The sequence below is a fragment of the Protopterus annectens genome, chromosome 12.part0 (assembly GCF_019279795.1).
Source record: "Protopterus annectens isolate FY-2018-M chromosome 12.part0, PAN1.0, whole genome shotgun sequence".
In the NCBI taxonomy this organism is placed as follows: Eukaryota; Metazoa; Chordata; order Ceratodontiformes; family Protopteridae; genus Protopterus; species Protopterus annectens.
In genome coordinates this window covers 1,548,526,323-1,548,546,322 of record NC_056746.1, presented here as the reverse complement: position 1 = coordinate 1,548,546,322, position 20,000 = coordinate 1,548,526,323, and the positions used below count along the sequence as shown (strand labels likewise).

Here is a 20,000-nt window from a genome sequence, read left to right as displayed (position 1 = left end):
TACCCTATTGCCTTAGTTTGGACAGTGGTATGGCTGTCAACAACTATATACATGGACTGATTTTACCTGCAGTATACACCTCTTACCTGGTATACCTGTAGAGGAATTGTTTGTTAACACTGTTTCTACACATACTACCAGATTCCAGGTTGATGTTATGCACATACCTGCCCATCTCTTTTTACACAGACTCTGGCCATGTCTTTACCACATGCAGGTGAACTGGGACATATGTAGACTATCGCCCTCTTACCCTCTACAACCTTTAGTGACTTACAACACTCTTATACAGTATTTCCTAGACAGTTATATTATGTAGCACATTGTGGGTGACAGTGTTCAGTGATACCTTATTATTCAGAGCAACTGCAACACTCACAATGCCATGCAATACCAGAGTAAACAGTACCAGCACATGGTATCAAGTTTTTATTTGTCAGCACAATGTTCGTCTCTGACGTACCTGTGGGAGCAATTTTTGTTAGCACAACCTGAATGTTGCCACACAAAGTACCAGATTCCACATTATTATTATGCACATACCTCTCACTCTGTTACTACACACACTCTGGTCACAGCTTGACAACATGGGGGTGTAGATGGGACATACATGGCTTATTACTCTCATAACATTTTGGGGAGTTGCTAGTGTGACAGGTTTGTTCTTATAGAAGTGTGTCAATCAGTTGCATTTCCTGTTTGCTGCCTAAACATCTGGGATCATTCCACTGATTTCCCAGGGGGACAGGGTGACAGGCAGCAGATATGGGCCGATATACTGGACATTCTGGACTTATCTGTACAGTTGTGGGGTATGATTCTGTATGCAGCCTACTCCCACTCCCAGGATTCAGACCATGGCTGTGTCTGCTAAAACTAAAACACTGTCCATCACAGTTGGATGTGCTATATAGATATTGCTGTATATCTCTTATCTTATTTCTGTCTTATACTTCTCCTGTGGTTTTACATTCTGACCTTGTATTATAACATTCTTATACAGGATTTCCTAGACAGTTATATTATGTAGCACAGTGTGGGTGACAGTGATGAGTAATACCTTATTATTCAGAGCAACTGCAACACTCACAATGTCATACAAAACCAAAGTAAACAGTACAGGGTATCATTCTTTTATTTCTGGGCACAGTGTTCATATCTGACAGACCTGTGGGAGCAATGTTTGTTAGCACTACCTGAATGTTGCCATACAAAGTACCAGATTCCACATTATTATTATGCACATACCTCTCACTCTGTTACTGCCCACACTCTGGTCACAGCTTGACAACATGGGGGTGTAGATGGGACATACTTGCCATATTACTCTCATAACAGTTTGGGGAGTTGCTAGAGTGACAGGTTTGTTCTTATAGATGTGTAACAATCAATTGTATTTCTTGTTTGCTGCCTATACATCTGTGATCATCCCACTGATTTCCCAGGGGGACAGAGTGACAGGCAGCAGATATGGGTCAATTTACTGGACATTCTGGACATATCTGTACAGTTGTGGGGTATGATTCTGTATGCAGACTACTACCACTCCCAGGATTCGAACCATGGCTGTGTGTGCTAAAGATACAACAGTTCACATCTCAGCTGAGTGTGCTATTCAGATTTAGTTGTATGTTTTTTCACTGTTTTCTGTCTATGTGACTCTCAGTTGTGCTAAATGACCTCTGGGGATTACACCAGTCATATACAGACATTCCTACACATTTTATGTATGTTGCACAGTGCGGATAACAGTGCTTAATACAGCAGTGCTATTAAGTGATTGCAAATCTAAATTACCATATGATACCAGAGTAAACATATGCAGTCCAGCAGTTAAACCTTTACTGTCAGGCTATTATGCTTTTATTTACATACAACCTATATGAGACTCTTCCTGCCATATTCTCTGATGTATGCAGTACTTTTCTTAAACAATATAGGCTTTATACTGGCAATTAACTTACTAATACTTTTAGATTTATTTCCTATGACAGTACATGCAAGAGTATTACTTACCTGCCTTGCATCGCAACTTCTCCAAGTGACATCCATGGGCCTCCTGGTTCGCGGCCTGCTCACTTGCCGCTGTGAAGGACATAAGAGGTTTATTTAGCTATACCTATCCATAATATACATGAGCTGGCAACTATTAAACAGGTAGTGGAGTGATTCTTACACACAGCTGGGACTACCCCTGCCATCCTAGCCTTTTGGATCCACTGATCCAGGAGATCCCCCTTTCACCCCTTCAGGTCTGCATAGTGATGCCTGACCTGCTCACCAGTTCAGGGTATGCCAGTGGCACTGGTGAGGTCATGGGCGAAATGTTCCCAGGCTTCTGCTTTATATTGGGAACCCTGTTACTGGCCCTGCAGCAGTCTCTGCTCATGGACTTTGACAAGGAGTCCTGCCATGACTCTGGACTCCTGGATGCCCCAGCGCTGCACCCAAAAGCACACTCTTTCTCCCCTTCCTGACATGGTGCCTGCAAGGGGAAGATACAACCAGTTATGAGATGTATTCCCACCCGTTGGGTTTAAGTAGGGCTGATTTCCCACACTTTGCCATGATTGGACGGTTTTAAAAAGGCTAATCTATGGGCAAACCTGCTTACCTAAGGTTGGCATTGCTTAAAGGGGTATACCACTGGGCAAACCTTGTAATCTATTTGTGGAGGTATTTTCTGCAGGCATCCAGTGAAAGGGGATTATCATGGTGCCCAGATGAGCATTCCTAGTAAGTAAATGCAAGATAAAATAAATAAAATAAATTACAGCTCTAAGTTGTAAGTGCAATTTAGATATGACAGCTGAGCATGGATGAACAGTCATATTTATGCCTGCTATTAATTTTGGGTCTATATTGAATGTTCGAACATTCAAAATTCCGAGTGTCATATGGTCGACACCATATGATCGGATTTGTGAATGTTCCAACGTCATAATGGAGATTTCCGTACACCATGGAATGGGAAGATTTCCCTTTTCTGCATTGTAGTGCAATCTCAGAGTTGGTATATTTAAAGAGCGGGGGGTGTGGGGGTGCAGGGAGGCTTGCCCCCCTTGCTTAAAACATTCAGGTAGGTGTTTTGTGTAGTTTATTTTTTTTACTAGATATTCAAACTTTTGAAAGTTCGATCATATAGTGTCGACCATATGACAATCGATCTTTCAAAATTTTGTTTATCTAATATAGACCCTTAATGTTATATCACCATGGAACACCTCTCTTACATTCCCCAAAATCCTAGTCTGTGTGTGTGTGTATGTGTGTGTGTGTGTGTGTGTGTGTGCGTGCGTGCGTGCATATGTGTGTGTGTGTGTGTGTGTGTGTGTGTGTGTGTGTGTGTGTGTGTGTGTGTGTGTGTGTGTGTGTGTGTGTGTGTGTCTGTGTGTCTGTGTGTGTATGTATATATACCTATGCATATATTGGAGAGTGGGGAACCACTTCTAAAGAAGACTAGGTAATTTTTATATAAAATAGTTGTTTTAAGTTGGAGACAGGCCGTTGATAATGGTATGAACAGTAATAGTTCAAGGCCTTAGCCTCCAGGAACTCCTAATGGAAATGTAATTCTTTAGAGGTTGCCTTGTGAACATTGGCTGTGAATGGTGGAGGTTGTGTTGTGAAGTTTAAATGTATAAAGATTCTTTTGTTTAGATAATTGCCAGCTTGTAGCAGGCTGTCATGAGGATGTCAAATAAGTCCAGTTGGTTTATGAAAAGTTAAGAGATATAAAGTGTCAGAGGTCTTTTTTAGATTAAAAAATGTACCAGTTAGTTTTGTCTGTATGTGGTGGTAAGAGAAGGATTTATTATGGTTAGCAGTGGCCTGAAGGGGTAGAAGATGTTTAAATACTAAGGATGAAAATTATCTGCATGCATAGATCTAAACAAACTTAACACTGAGAGAAAATCTTTTGGAACTGGGTCCATTATTCTGGGACAGCTACTGTAATATTTTGTTTGGTTTCAGAATTGAATTTCTGTAAAGAAAGAAACCCTTCACTTCACTTGGTGAGTACTTCACTTAGTTAGTACTTCACTTAGTATTAGTTAGTACAGAAGTGAACTGTATGTATCTTTTATATATATATTTTTCATCTTCAAGTGCCCCAGCATCTTGATACTATCTCCATATTGTACCAGAGCAAGAAAATAAATCTGGAACTGCCACTGTTAGTAGACCCAATGGCTTGTCAGCCAGTTCTAACCATATCTTATGATGTTCCTTTTTCAGGCCTCCTAAGCATAAACCATATAAAAGAAGGGTTATACAAATTTTTATTGGTAAAGTATGGCAAACAAAATGGTTGACAAGGCAGGAAACAAAAACTAGGTTTGCTTTGTTATATTTTCTTTTACTGAAGGACTGTCCAGCTGTTTTTCTTACCTAAGTGAGTTTATTGTCATTCATTTCATGGTCTCCAACACACATAGATTGCTCCCTTACACAAAATAACATTCCTGCAATATTATCCTTAACAATGGAATACTGCTACTAGTAATAACTTATGCCTCAAACAAACAGTTGTATCACTGCACATTTTCATTTTACCTGCCACATTTTACTGTCATTTATTTAGTAACACCCATCACTTCTGTAGGCCCACAACATGATAGGATTTAACTCTCGATTGTTTTAGTTGCTAAAGGAGGTGTGGGAAATATTATATTTTCTCATAACTTTTTGTACTATTTAGTAATTCCAGCCCTGTACATCCCCCAGGTTATTTCATTGTGCATAAGTACCTGGTCATATCAACTTATTATGCCAACTTGTTTCCTAATGCAAGACCAAGCATTCATGAGATATTAGTACTGATATTAACGACTTGCACCTAAACTAAACAGTTATACTGGATACGTTTATCTTATACAACTTCTCTTACTGTTGTCTTTTGTCTACAAGACACAGCTTGCACAGGCAACCCTAGCATGACATTATCACACTCCATGTTTGTATTGTTAATGAGAAGATTTTGTAATTTCCATAATGCTCTACAAACACTTTTCAGGTCAATTATTCAAGAATTATGCATGCTAATTTCAGTGTCCACATTTACCACTTCATGTTAGTTTCCAACATGTTCCTTGCTTTGTAATTCTAGTTGTACAGGTCCTGAGAAATAGATATTAATATGCAAAATTGCTAATATTCATAAATGTAGAGAAAAAAAGAAAATTTTACAGCTCAGGGTGTATACGTGGTACCTTCTCCTGTTTCTGCCATATCTTATTATCATCCTATAAATCCATTGGTGCATATTTATACTCTTACTACCAAGATCACTAATGCTTTATTGAAACAAACATGGCAAAATACATAACACCCTGAGAGCAACATAGCATAAAATATAGTTATGGAACTAGCAGCAATGAACCATTCACAAAACCAGCAGCCTAGAAAAATGAAAAGCCTGAAAAGCCTGGACAACTTGGTGTTGTTCATCACCTCATGCAAACCTTTGTGGTTAGCACATGAGTTTACTGTCCATGCATTTTGATCACCCACACTACTACTGTCATGTATCGTATCGACTATGACAAATCAGGGAATCCTTGATTCATTTCCATCTGTATTTAGAGCGACCACTTAAACCTATCATTTCTTTCAAGATTTTTCTCATCTTTTATACAATCTACATAAAAGAAAGCATTGTCACATTTTGACCTTTTCTTTGTAACTTTCATTCCTAATGAAACGACATATAATTCCTATGCTACTTTAGTGCTTGCATTCTAATATGGTGAGAAGAGATCCTCATACTCACTGAAAACTACCATATCACTAAAAATAGGTGTTATAATAATCCTTAGCTGTCTTCCAAGGCAGTGAGCTATTAGCCTTAGGTAAGGATTGATTATAAAAGGAAGAAAATGCCTACTTAGCTTCAAACACATAGACATACTTCTGCATAAGTCCACTACCACAAGGCTCTAACATATTCCTTATGCTTAAGTTATGTAGCTTAATATTCACATGCATCTGCACACACACACACATACACACACACACACACACACACACACACACACACACACACACACACACACACACACACACACACACACACACACACACACACACACATTAAAATGCAGTCAAATGTACAGTGGGAGGGAGACAGTACTTACTTGTCAATATGACAGTCTCCTTCTAATGATAGCAATGGACTCATCTTTATCACCTCTTCTATTTCTTCTGCATTGGGAGTAGATTGAGTGGTCTAGTACTTGGCAGTGGATCTAAATGTTTTTAAAACATTTAAAAATCTCCTCGGTGCCTTGTTTCTTATTCATTGTTTGTCTTTTCGTTTTTTCCCGGTTAGGAGTCGCCACAGCAGAACTCCGGTCCACTAATGATTGGCAGTCGATTTTTTTTTTTTTATGGTGCCGAGTTGCCAGCCCGACACCCAAACTTCAGCAAAGGCACACCCATTCACGCATGTCTTTCGGAGGTCACTCGACCACGGGGAGGACATGCAGACTCCACACAGAAAGCACTCCAGCCAAGAATCAAACAGGAGAACCTCTTGCTGTGAGGCAACAATGCTACCGCTGTACCACTGCATCGATTTTGAAAAAGAAAGCAACAGGGTACTATGGAGATGTATTATATTGTAATAGGATGGGCCTTGTTGGGAAACTGAATTTTCACAACACTGCAGCTCCTGATTAGCCATATTTACATATGCCATTGCAATGCAGAGGTATGATTGGCTACTGGAAAATCAGGAGGGACTAAAGGGCTACAGTAAAATTAACTAGATGGAAACACTTATTGGAGCCATGTCTGTTAATTACATCACATACCTAAAAAAAGGGGGGGGGGTTATTACTTTAAAGCATAAGGTCAGGTTTAATTATGCAGATTTAGATGTCAGAGCCCTGTTTTTGTAATTGAAGTTTAGAATGGAACTTAAGACAATATCCACATAATTAAGTTGAATAGTACAACAAAATGGTAAGATGGACAGATCAAAATAAACACTTTTTTTCTTTAAAATTCCTTATGGATACACCTGGACCCCAATTCCAAAAGACTTGCTATCAGTGTAAGTAACCGCTTACACTGAGAGCACTGTGTTTTGGAATCTGTTCACCATAGTAAGCCTGTTTATGTATAGGCCTTACACCAAAGTAAGTCACTTTCACTGAGAGCAAGTCTTTTGGAATCAGGGCAGACTTACAATGAGAGCAGCTATTTTGGAATCTTGTCCTATATGTTTATGTATGCAGATACATACCCATGCAGACATACAAATTAGTTTGTGGTAAGTATCTGTACCACTGCTGCAGAAATACTATTTTAAACACTCTGATAAGTATACTAACCTCAGAACTGCATGTAAGTGTTCAGTTGAGATAAATGCTACATAGCAACACAACTTTTCTGTCAAGTATGTTCATGTCGGAAGCAATAGGTTAATGAATACAACTATCATTTCCAAGAAGGGTTGTCTATAAATAAGATAAATCACCATTTAGAAAAATAGTCTAATTTAGTATTGTATAATTATAATAATCATAAATTATAAGCATTATAAACAACATACCTTTCTTTAGTAGTCTTAAATCAGACAGCCAAACAGTGAGTATTATAGAGCAACATCAAAATAAAATGAAAGCAATTGCTAATATGCATCCAAGCCTTCAAAGCTAGCGTGACAAAAAAAATGAAAAGCATAAAATATGGCAGGCTGAGAAATGCAAATATTTACATTATGTTTAAGATATTTTATTTATGGGCTACTCTTCTAGTAAATGAACTAATCATCTACTCAACGGGTGGATACAGTACATGAGATCGGTGCTAAGATGCACATTGTGGGAGAGATGAAGAAATTAGGATGTAAGAGTATAAGCCAACGTAGGTCTCAATTGCAGAAAAGATCAAAGAGAACAGATTACGATGGGTGGTATGGGCACATGTGCAGGAAAGCAGAAGACAATCTGGTGAAGAAGATTTGGGACAGACAGGAAGAAGGCAAGAGGAAATGAGGGCATCCAGCAAAAAAGTGGATGGATTGTATGAGAGAAGATCTGTGCTAGTAAGGCATGAGTGCTGAAGAAGGCAGGAGTGTGGCATTGAATTGAGGGTGAATGTGTCAGTTAACAAGCACCCCCCTCAACTTCATGGAGAAAATGGGAAAAAGAGGTTGATGATGGTGATGATGATGATGGTGGTTACTCTTCTATTACATCCTGCTTACTGATTCTGTTTAACATCTCATTACACTTTCATTGGATGCTTTGAACAATCTCAAGAACTGTTGGATGTCATGTTAAACTAAAGGGTGCTCACGTGATGCCCATGTTGTCATGTTTTCACTTCTTGAAAGTATGTACTGATGGGCTGAATTTAACTGCAGAGGAAAAGTTTATTATATACACATAAATCTTTGATATGAAGTTGTAATGCTTCACATTATGATTGATATTAATTTTTACTGTTTCAGTATCATCTTGTATTCAGGTTATGGGGGGGTGTACTGAGCAAAAGGTTAAAAACAGTAAGTGGTCCTTTAATGCTTTGCATTGTCATGCATATTGTCTATTGTAAAAAGTGGTAAGATAAAGACATGAAAGAAATAGAGACTTGTAGTCTTTAACATATGACAAGCACTGAAACCATTTTAACATATGACAAGCACTGAAACTCTTTATCATCTTTTAATAAATCTTTGAACCCTCTCCAGTTACACCAGGGAACATGTATAATTAATCAATAGGCTGCTATTGGGAAGGCTTAATATATAGTCCCTATTAATTGATGTAAGGCAACTGTTCCGTGTACCAACATTGCCATCTGAAAATTTCTTAAAGATGGTATCATTTGTTATTAGTTTTGTTTTGGTGTATTTAATAACATTTGTGGCACTGAGATTGCAGTTAAAAGAGGGTAGGAGTAAAGTTTAATTTACCACAGCTGCCAGGGATGTTTGTCAGGATAACAGTGAATTTGTTTCTGTCTCATCAGTTTTTGCTGTCTGTATGAGATTGTTAATGTTTATGAAGTTTAGTAGTTTTTCCATCCATCTACTGGCTGAGGTATAATTGTTTGCAGTCAATGCAGGGATAATTTAGGTCATTCAGTGAAAAGTATTTTCCAGTATTGGAAAGATTATATGTTTTCCAGTTCTTTTCTCATATTCTTTGATTTTTCTTTTTCACATTGTCAGTTTATTTACAGACAAATAATAAACACACTGTCAACAGTCAACAAAACAAGGAAACCAAGGATCATACACAGAGAACATGGCTCATATGATAATGTTCCTGTTTGCTATGATCAATTATTTCCTTTACATCATAACAACTGTTGGCTGAAGTAACCAAATAACTTACTCACACACACACACACACACACACACACACACACACACACACACACACGCACACACACACACACACACACACACACACACACACACACACACATCAGTGAAGCCACTTGCATGACTGTAGACCATAGATATCTGTCTGGGAACAAGTGAATGAATACATTCATAAATATGCCAGAAGTGTATATCAGCTTGCTGCTGTCAAAAACATACAATGGAATCACTGGAAAAATCCTCTGCTGTCTCAACTTTTGTTTTTTTAACAACTGCATTAAATAATCACATAAGACATAGGCCATATACGTTAATAGAAAATAAAATAAACCACACTAACATTTTTCCATTTACTTACATTATACATCACATATGTTTAGTCTAAAATTACATAAATGTCTGAATTCCTGGCTTTGCTTAGACCTCACTCATCTTCCTCCTGAGCATTATTCGGCATGTATTGTACCCACAAATTCCTTTCCTTTTCTAAAGAGCCTTCTTTCACTTGTTTTATCTCTTTTACAATAGCGAATATTTCAGACACAGCTGGTTTAAACCTTGATTTCCAGTTTCTGTTCATTGCTTTTTTGGCAGCCAACAGAACAAAACTTAATAATGTTTTACTTCTTCTTCTTTCAGCTTTTCCCAGTTAGGGGTCGCCACAGTGGATCACCTGTCTGCTCATGATTGGCAGTGGAGCTTTTTTATGGTGTCGAGTTGCCATCCCGGCGCCCAACCTTCCACAGAAGGCACACACACACTCACACCTAGGGCCAGTTTAGAGTGTCCAATCCACCTACAGCATGTCTTTGGGATGTGGGAGGAAACCGGAGTACCCGGAGGAAACCCACATGACTACAGGGAGTGCATGCAGACTCCGCACAGAAAGCACCCCAGCCGAGGATAGAACTGGAGAACCTCTTGCTGTGAGGCACCTACGCTAACTGCTGAACCACTGTAGCCACCCCTTAATAAAGTCTTACTATTTCTTGGCAATTCAGATCTTGTTTGAGCTCAAAAGAATAATTTCTTTAGTTACAACTATTTGTGCACCCAATATTTCTCACAGACTACTCTGAAAGGAATTTTTAAAATCTGCCAACTCATTGCACTCCCAAAAAAATATGTTCCCAGTTATCTCTTTCTTCTTCATCACAACTTCAACATTTCCTGTCTACCCAAGGAAAAATTCTTTGAAGTCTGCTATGGGTATAATAATGCACCACTTCCAAACAAAAATCCTAAACCTTCTGGACTTTATTGCATAATTAGGGGCAATGCATATATCCTCCTCTGTGGGGGAGGGTTGGTCATAAGGTCAAGGTCTTTACATCAGCGATACAACTCCATAGGTTCTTAGGTGTTTACTAGGCTAATGGCCACAAGGACCTTTTTAAGCATAGCCATGCATCCCAAATCTCTGACAAGTTATGTTACATTTGATAAGTGTACACCTGGGCCTGGAAGATGAACCATTTACAGGTTACCTGTGTCCATTTAAGGCATAGGTGCCAAACCAGGGATGAATTTCCAGTTTCCCATCCAATTATCCAAGTTGCACTTGAATTGGGTTAGGGAGTAACTCTGCTTCACACGGATGGGGAGCCTGTTCCATAGATGGGATAGTCTCTGAGATACATACCTATCTCTCCAGCAGGTCCTATTTATATCACAGGCAAGGTTTAAGTCTTTAGAACAGGTAATTCTGGTGGTACAAAGTTTGATTCTGACTTCTGGTTATTGACTAGGCTTGCAAGAGTCTGCAGACTGATAGCCTAGTATTCACCCATGAACCTTCCTTTGTTTCCTTGTAAACTGTTTTTACAGCATCTCTTCCCAATCTTTTCTAACTTTCTCCAAATGATTCTTACAGTTATCATGCAATATTTTATATACCTTACTAATTATCTTTTTTAACAGTAGTTTCTGATCTAGATTCAATTGAAAACTCTACCAGAGCAGGCCTTTTGCTTAGAATACTGCTATCTCTTAGTTTTTGTCTGTACTCTTATATCAATCCTTGGTAGGGAAGACAGTCCTTAACCTGCAATCCAAACTTCTTCTCAACCTCATCTCACTCTTTTGCCTTTCCCTCCCTCATTATTTGCTCCCAATATCTTGGGTCCTTATTAGTTTTCTCCAGTAAATTCCAAACCCTTCTTGTCAATTTTCTGTGCCCCTACTTGCAGTCAACCCTATCCCCTTTCTCCTTTCCTGTGTTGGCTTAGGTCTTTGAATAATTTCTGCGACTTAATATTCAGAATAGTAGTTATTATTCTCCTTAAGAATCTGAATCCAAAATCCACTCCCTCCTTATTTCTTGAACTTTCATTCTGCTTCATCATCCACCCTTACCACTTTTAATTATAGCCTTCAGCTTGTATTGTATACACGAACCTTAACTGCGTAGCTCTAACATACGCCTTCAAATCAAGTAATCCTAAACCACCTTGTTCTATTGAAAAGATCATCTTATCACACTTAACTCTTGCCTTCTTCCCCTCCCAGATAAATTACATAAACTCTTTATTAATTACTGTCCACAATGCCTCCTCTGGTCAATAAAAATATGCCTGACCTGTATATAAAGCTAACGGGACAAAAAAAACATTTTCACTGCTTGTACCTTACTATCCATATCCATAAACAATAGCTTCAAGTTTCTCAGTTTTGTATTCATCTTTGTTTAGTCTCTTCCCAAATATCCTTAGCTGCCATAGCAGAAGCCTTTTTAACCCATACTCCTAAATACTTCATTTTATCATGTCCCCATAAATATGAATATTTTCTTGTGGTGACATGGAAGGGATGTAGTAACACTGCAGTTTGTGAGTTTTATTGCAACCTAGGTGCGGAGTCCCTCATGCCCACAGCTTGTTTCCATATCCCTCATTTTGAAAAACTTATTTATAAAAATGGATATATAGCCTCCTTTCTCAGTGAGTCAGACTGAGTTTACCAAGTATTTGTAGAATGCAGAATGGGTCTTTGAACTATATCAGTGGCAGCAAAGCTAATTTAAACATCTAAGAACCTTACTTTTTATTTAAATTTGGGGTACCTATCTTCACCTTACTGTTGTTGGAGTACATATTGTTCACATTTTGTATTGCATTTCACAAGAATGATGTGGGTGTGCTTATGTGTGTTAAATGAATGTGCTGTTGAAGTAATGAGATGTTACAGCTCCCTATTCATTTAATTTTCATTCAGTAAACAGACATGCTTTGTGTTGTTGTAAAGTATAAATAAAATTAAATTAACTATCTGGAAGATGCCACTTTTTTATTCTGAAGATAAATGCATTTCTTCAGTGAACATTGACTAGTGCTTTAAATAATCCATTAACAACTATATCAATATCTGCAAAAAAAGTCCACAACAGTTGAGATTAACGAAAAAGTAGCTTCCAGTATAACCAGCAATAATATTACTTCCCAGTTAATGAGGCATAGCATCAAACTCACTCAAATGTACAAGGAAAATGTATTACTAAATCCTGGGGCAGAACTACATGAAAAGAAAGGCCAATAAGCAGGCTAAGGTGGACAAGTAGGCTGAAGATATTCTTTTAGTGTTGATATAAGCTGTTTTGCCTCAAGAAAATGAAAACAAAAACTGTGATTCAGCAGATAGAGCCAGTCAGATGAAAACAGTGCCATTTCCTCCTAAACTGTCAGTGCAGGGGGAGATTTTTCCTTACTCCTATGCTGCATTAATCTCAGAATTTACTATATAATGGGATGCATGGATCATGGCACCCCTACTGGCTTTTTGCTGACTATGACTTATGCCTTATGTTCCAAGGCAATGACTAAATTCATGCAATTCAGTTTCAGAAAGAATTCAAAAAAATATTAAGATGACAGCTATACCATAAATCATATTACTAAACATGCATGCTTCTTTTTTGTATTCACTATTGTACTAAATGAAAACATTTTTTTCTGAGTCTCCCCTGAAAATGGGCATCTCAACTTAGTGGTATCATCTTGTTAATAAACAGGAAGCAAATACATTTTTATTACAGAAAACAATGTATTTTGAAATTAGGCATCCTTACTGATGTTTTTTAGGAATAATTGGAAATGTTTTAAATGGGTTCATAGGTTTATAGGTTGGTACTAGGCTATCAGCCCTAGGGCCTATACAAGCCTAGCCATAACAATTCCCTGGCTATTTCTTCCCACATTATTTACTTTCCTGGACCCCTATCTAGCAGGGCGACTGACGTGATCCCTGGGGTGAATTTCCTTTCTCCCATCCAATCATCAAGGTTCCTCTTGAAGAGGTCCAAACAGGCACTCTGCTTGACATGTATGGGCAATCTATTCCAGAGTCTGGGGAGTCTCTGGGTCAGGCACCTATCCCTCCAGCATGTTTTGTTTATTGTGATGACAAGGTTTAGATCCCTGGAGGGTGTAGCTCTGAAGGATTGGGATTTCTTTAAGTGTAGCATGTCCAACAGCTCTGGGTTTGACATGGCCTTGTATGTTAAGCAGAGATCGCCTCTGAGTAGACGATATGCGACAGAGTATAGCTGGAGTTTTTAAGGCGGTCAGTGTAGGGCATCTGCTTTAGGCCTGTGATTCTTTTAGTGAGGTATTTCTGAGGCCTTTCCAGTTGTTGCAGATGTCTTGAGAGGTACATACCAAATGGGGTGTTGTATTCTATAATGGGTCTAATGAGGGATGAGTACAGTGTGACAATGACCTCCTTTTTTCTGGATGAAAAGCCCTTCGTGATGAGGTGTGCCACAGAGAAGGATTTCCTGACTATTGTGGCGATGTGGTTATCGAAGGTGAGACCACTGTCCACCTGTGTCCCTAAGTCTCTTATCACACTTTCTGTGTTTAGTGTACTGCCACCTATATGGTAATTCATGGATACATGTTTTTTCCCAAAGGGGATAACAATACATTTCTTGGCATTGAGCTTGAGCCCATGGCTCTGGCACCAAGCATCTGTTTCTGTAAGGCCCTTTTGTAGAGTATCCACATCATTTGGGGATTCAATAATAGCTCCCAGTTTGCAGTCATCTGCAAACTTTGTTAGCCAGAGTCCCTTAGTGTTGACCTGTACTTCAGAGAAGTAGATGCCAAACAAGAGCAGCCCCAGGACTGAACTCTGAGGTACTCCACTTGTCACTTGTCTGGAGCTGGATTTGGAGTCGGCTACTTTTACAGTGTGGGTTCTATCAGTAAGCCATTTAGCAACCCATTGGGTGACATAGGGATTAATGCCCAACTTAGTAAGTTTATCTATGATTCCAGAGTGGGGGATGGTGTCAAAGGCCTTGGCAAGGTCTAGATAGGCTGTGTGGACCACCTTACCCTTGTCCATGGCTCTGGAGACTGATTCAAAGAAGTCAATCAGGTTCAGGAGACAAGATCGGCCCTTCACAAACCCAAACTGGGTGGGGTCCAGTGTTTGAAGGTTGCCAATGTCTTTGTTTATAAGTTCCATGATAATACGCTCCATGGCCTTGCAGATAAGACTTGTCAGACTGATGGGACGGTAGTTTCCGGGATCCAAGGTGGATCCCCCCTTGTGGATTGGGATAACTGTAGCTCTGCGCCACTCAGTGGGCATGAAACCTGAGGTGAGGCTATGATTAAACATGACACTTAGGTGAGGTGCCAGTTCATATTGTAGTTCATGTAGTACACAGCCCGGGATGTCATCTGGTCCCATGGATGCTGTATTCTTGGCTTTAGAGAGTGCGTTTTGTACCTGTGTGGCTATTATTACTGGAATTTGGCAATCTTCCGGTATTGAGATGGGCCATTTAGGGGGTGAAGTTGGCACTGAATCGATCTGCCAGGATATTGGCAATATCCTTTGGATCAGTATATTTAATGCCATTCTGTTTTAGCTCAGAGCAGATCTGAGCATTGCCATTTAGATTCTTGACATAGCTATAGAATGCTTTGTGGTTGTCTTTGGAATCTTTGGCAATTTTATTTTCGTAACTAGCTTTGGAGGATTTTATGAGGCATCTCAGTTTCTTACTGAGGCTAGTAAGGGAGATTTTTGCATCCTGGGATTTTCCTCTTTTCTGCAAAAGTTTCTTCCTTTTGTTGTAAAGTTTGTTTATGGCAGGGGACCACCATATTGGCTTCCTTTTTTTGGATGAGAGCATTTTGGTTCTATCTGGGATGGCACGATTCATGCATGAGTGGATGTGCTCATACAGTGCCTTAATGTAGGATTCAGCAGTTGAACTTTCAGTTCCCGATGTGTTGAATCCTTATTGCATTTTTAATAATGGACGATGCCAGAACTCTATTATCTTGCTACAATATGTGTCAAGTTGCATAAATTGTGTATGAGCTCCAGCTTTTTTTGTCCTGCTCAATATAAATTTGGTGACTGAGATGAATCATTATATACAAAACTATTTTTATTTCTTTCAGGCTAAAATTGTGGACCCCATTACAGGGCTTATAGTACCTCTAAACACACCTGGAGAGATCTTCATCCGTGGTTACTGCAACATGTTAGGCTACTGGGCTGATCCAGAGAAAACCGAAGAAGCTATAACTGCTGACCGATGGTATAAAACAGGGTAGGTGAACCTCAACTGTCAGGCAATAAGTAACATATGTCTAACTGCTACCAAGGTGAAGTATAAAATGGTAATGCTTTCACTATACCAGATTTGTAATCTTTTACAAGTGAACTTGTCAGTTAAGCATGATTGAGTGATGTGTGGCAGAAAAGCATCATATTTGAAGGTCAGATATAATACACACACACATTTATATATATATATATATATATATATATATATATATATATATATATATATATATATATATATACACACATCTAAAATTAACCGCACTCAAAAAAATATTGAACGAAGAGAAGAAATTTTAACTAAGAAATTAACTTCGTGACAATAACAGCATTGAAAAAATAGTAAATCACACCAACAACTCTTGTAGTACTTTAGCGCTTTCGTCTTATTTATTATCAAGACATCTTCAGAAAGACATGTTTCATAACTATGAGCAATCATTTTCACTTTCTTTAAATACATTAGTTCTAGCAGGCCATTTAAATTAACAACAGTTCCTTTTCAATAGTAAAGTGTGAACAGGCAGGGTGCTGTGTGCATTTTCATTAACATTACAATCACAGTTACATAAGGTAAATTGATCAGACAGTAACAGCCTTGTGGTGCTGTGTGCATACTAATATGGATTGTGTGCAAAAAGGGATTGTGTGCAAAAAAAAGAATTGTGTGTAAAAAAAGGGATTGTGTGCAAAAAGGGATTGTGTGCAATAGTAGGTTGTCAATTTGTTTAAAGTTTTGTTGTACCTGGTTGATGTTGACCTTTTTGTAGAACTGGTTGTCCATGAGGAATGCTTCAATTGTTTGGATATATCTCTCCTGTTCCATCACTACTATCCCGGATCCCTTGTCAGCCTTCATGATCCATATGGATTTGTCCTGACTCAGTTCCTTCCAAGCCTGTCTTTCTTTCCTGTTCAGGTTGTACCACTTTGCCGAGGGCTTATCAGAAAGGAGTTTCCTGATATCCCTTTTGCAGGTACTCACAAAGAGGCTCAGTGTGTTGCAGAGTGCAGGAGTGTACAGGCTGTTCATGGTAAGGGGTCTGTTGTTATCTTCCGAGCTTTCCTCATCTTCTTCCTCTTCATATTGTTGTATATCTAATTTTAGTTGTAACTTTCTCAGGTAGCACTTGAGGTCCAGGATAACATCCGCCGTGTTGGCCCTCTGCGCCGGGATGAAAAAAAAGCCTTTCTTCAGTACCTTATGATGGCTTTCTGAGAAAACTCATGTGGTGAGGTTAAAGATGTCATCTACCCCTGCTGGAGACCTGCAGATGAGGAACAAATTGACAACCTACTATTGGAACTGTACCTCAGGGATGAGATCTCTCAAGACAAAAAAGACTTCATGCAGGTCATGACACCCAGCCTTAGAAAATTTTTTGGAATCCCCAAGGTTCACAAGAACCCTGAAAATCCACCTTTCCGCCATGTGGTATTGAACTGAAGGACAAAAACAGAAAAGATTTCACAATACGTGGACCACATCCTTAACCCCATTGTACTGAACAGCAAATACTACACCAAGGACTCCTGGGCTTTTCTAAATGACATCTCCAAACTAAGGCTGGATGGAGGGGAATATTTACTGGTCACCCTAGATGTAGAAGCACTCTACACAAACATCCCCATGCCAAAGGACTGACCCTCACCAGACAGTACCTGAACAGGCACTCCAACTTAAGCAGGACTAAGATTAATACTGTATGCAGGTTAATAGAAAAAGTATTAAGAAATAACTTCTTTCAATTCAACAGGAAGATTTACCACCAACAGAAAGGGGTAGCCATGGGGTCCAAAATGGCCCCGGCATATGCAAACTTAGTCCTCAGTGCCTGGGAAATGGATAAGATTGAATCACTGCCCGGGTTCAACAACACCATAATGTACAGGCATTATATTGATGACGTCTTTTTTGTCTGGAAGGGGGACAGACTTTCTCTGAGCAATTTTCTGGAAACCCTTTTCCAGAGTCTGGACTTCCTGACCCTCACGGTAGGACATATCAGAACCACCACTCAATTCCTGGATATCCACCTCACTATAGACCCAGAAAGTGAACAGTTTGACTCCAACATCTACCACAAGCCCAATTTCTGGAATAACTATCTAGAGTTCAGCAGCCAGCATCCCCATTTCATGAAAAATAATATTGTAAAAGGACAATTCATCCAGTTATCTAGACTCATTTTTAGGGACAAGGCTTTCATCAAGGAAGGTTTTTACCTCAGAAACTTGTTCTTAGAAAGAAAATACCCAGAGTATTTAGTGGATAACCTGTTCCAAGAGATCATACAGCACAGACACTCCAAGTACCCACCAATCCTGGAAAAGGGATTCACAGCAAGGGCACAGAATGGACCGAATAAAAAGGACTGGGTGTCTAGTTTCCCCCTTCCAATTTCCACAGATATGTTTGGAATCAGAGGGGTCCTCACCAACAATTGGGACATCTTGGGAGGAGAAAAAGGTCTGACAAAGTTACTTGGGACATCCCCGAATTTCTGTTTCAAATGAACCTCTTCTTTTGGTGGTGTGTTCGAGAGGAATAAAACCCCATCCCCACAGAGCAAAGTATCAACAGAACCTGGAATGTCTGACTGCGACAAGTGTGTCGCCTGTATACACATACGAAAAGACAACTACGTCATCTTCCCGCACCACAACAGAACTGTCAGTCTACATGACCACTATGACTACAACACAAAAAAATGTAGTCTACTGTGCTTTCTGCGAACACTGTGGGAATTTCTATATCGGCAAAATGAACAGAAAGCTGAGTAGCCATATTAAAGAACACATTGCAGCAATACACAAACAGGACAGCTTGAATGCCTTGGCTAAACATAGTGCTATTTGCCCAAACTTCACAGGATTCAAATTCACAGCACTGGAAAAAATAACAGAATTTGTAGGGGACATGGACACATTCCTGCAAGTCCGGGAATTAAAATGGCAGATAGAACTGAGAGCTGATGTCTATCCAGGTCTCAATGAGACACTGAACATTAAATGTGCACTTAAATGGTATAGAGATTGAAATGTGATAGGGTTTGAAGAATTGTGCAAGAGGGTTTGAAGAATTGTGCAAGTGGATTTAATGTGTTTATGGATTTACAACTGTGCAAGTGAATATAATGTGTTTCCTCTCTCTCTCTGACTTTTGCCTCCCCCCTACACACATGCTCCCAGTCACCAGGCTAGCCCCCACTGACCCCACCAACAACCCCCCGGTCTCACTTTTTACACAGCCATTCAAGAGGTGATACCATCTGAACCAGCCCACGGGCAGTACCATCCACACTGACAGTCTTCTGGGACACTCTATTATTCTATGCTCCACACTCCTTGTCATGGGCAGCCCCCTAACAGCCCCCCCTCAAGTCCACACCACATTTCTCCCACTCCTCCATCAGGTGGCATACCCACACATTTCTTTACATACACATTGATACCCAAGCATAGTAAGACTCTCTACCTGACTCCTCCACCTTCCTCCGTGCCCTTCTTTACTTACCTTTGGAGGCAGGGACTCATAAGTTACATATTTATATTAGAATTATCACAGCATGACTCTCATCCTTCCCGGTTCCCCCATATTTTTAATACATTTTTTTTTTTTTTTTGCTTTTGCACACAATCCCTTTTTTTGCACACAATCCCTTTTTGCACATGATCCCTATTAGTATGCACATGGCACCACAAGGCTATTACTGTCTGATCAATTTACCTTATGTAACTGCGATTGTAATGTTAATGAAAATGCACACAGCACCCTGCCTGTTCACACTTTACTATTGGAAAGGAACTGCTGTTAATTTAAATGGCCTGCTAGAACTAATGTATTTAAAGGAAGTGAAAATGATTGCTCATAGTTATGAAACATGTCTTTCTGAAGAAGTCTTGATAATAAATAAGACGAAAGCGCTAAAGTACTACAAGAGTTGTTGGTGTGATTTACTATTTTTTGAATGCTGTTATTGTCACGAAGTTCATTTCTTAGTTTATATATATATATATATATATATATATATATATATATATATATATATATATATATATATGTGTGTGTGTGTGT

At 39.2% G+C, this 20,000-nt stretch overlaps 1 protein-coding gene across 1 annotated transcript in view; it reads left to right on the top strand.

Annotated features, from left to right (window-relative positions):
- Positions 1-20,000, top strand: part of LOC122817287 (medium-chain acyl-CoA ligase ACSF2, mitochondrial-like) — a 1,325,947-nt gene that overhangs the window by 1,075,661 nt on the left and 230,286 nt on the right. Inside the window, exon 12 of the mRNA XM_044090513.1 lies at positions 15,757-15,908. Coding sequence (XP_043946448.1) covers positions 15,757-15,908 — 152 coding nt within the window. The remainder of the gene's footprint in view (positions 1-15,756; positions 15,909-20,000) is intronic.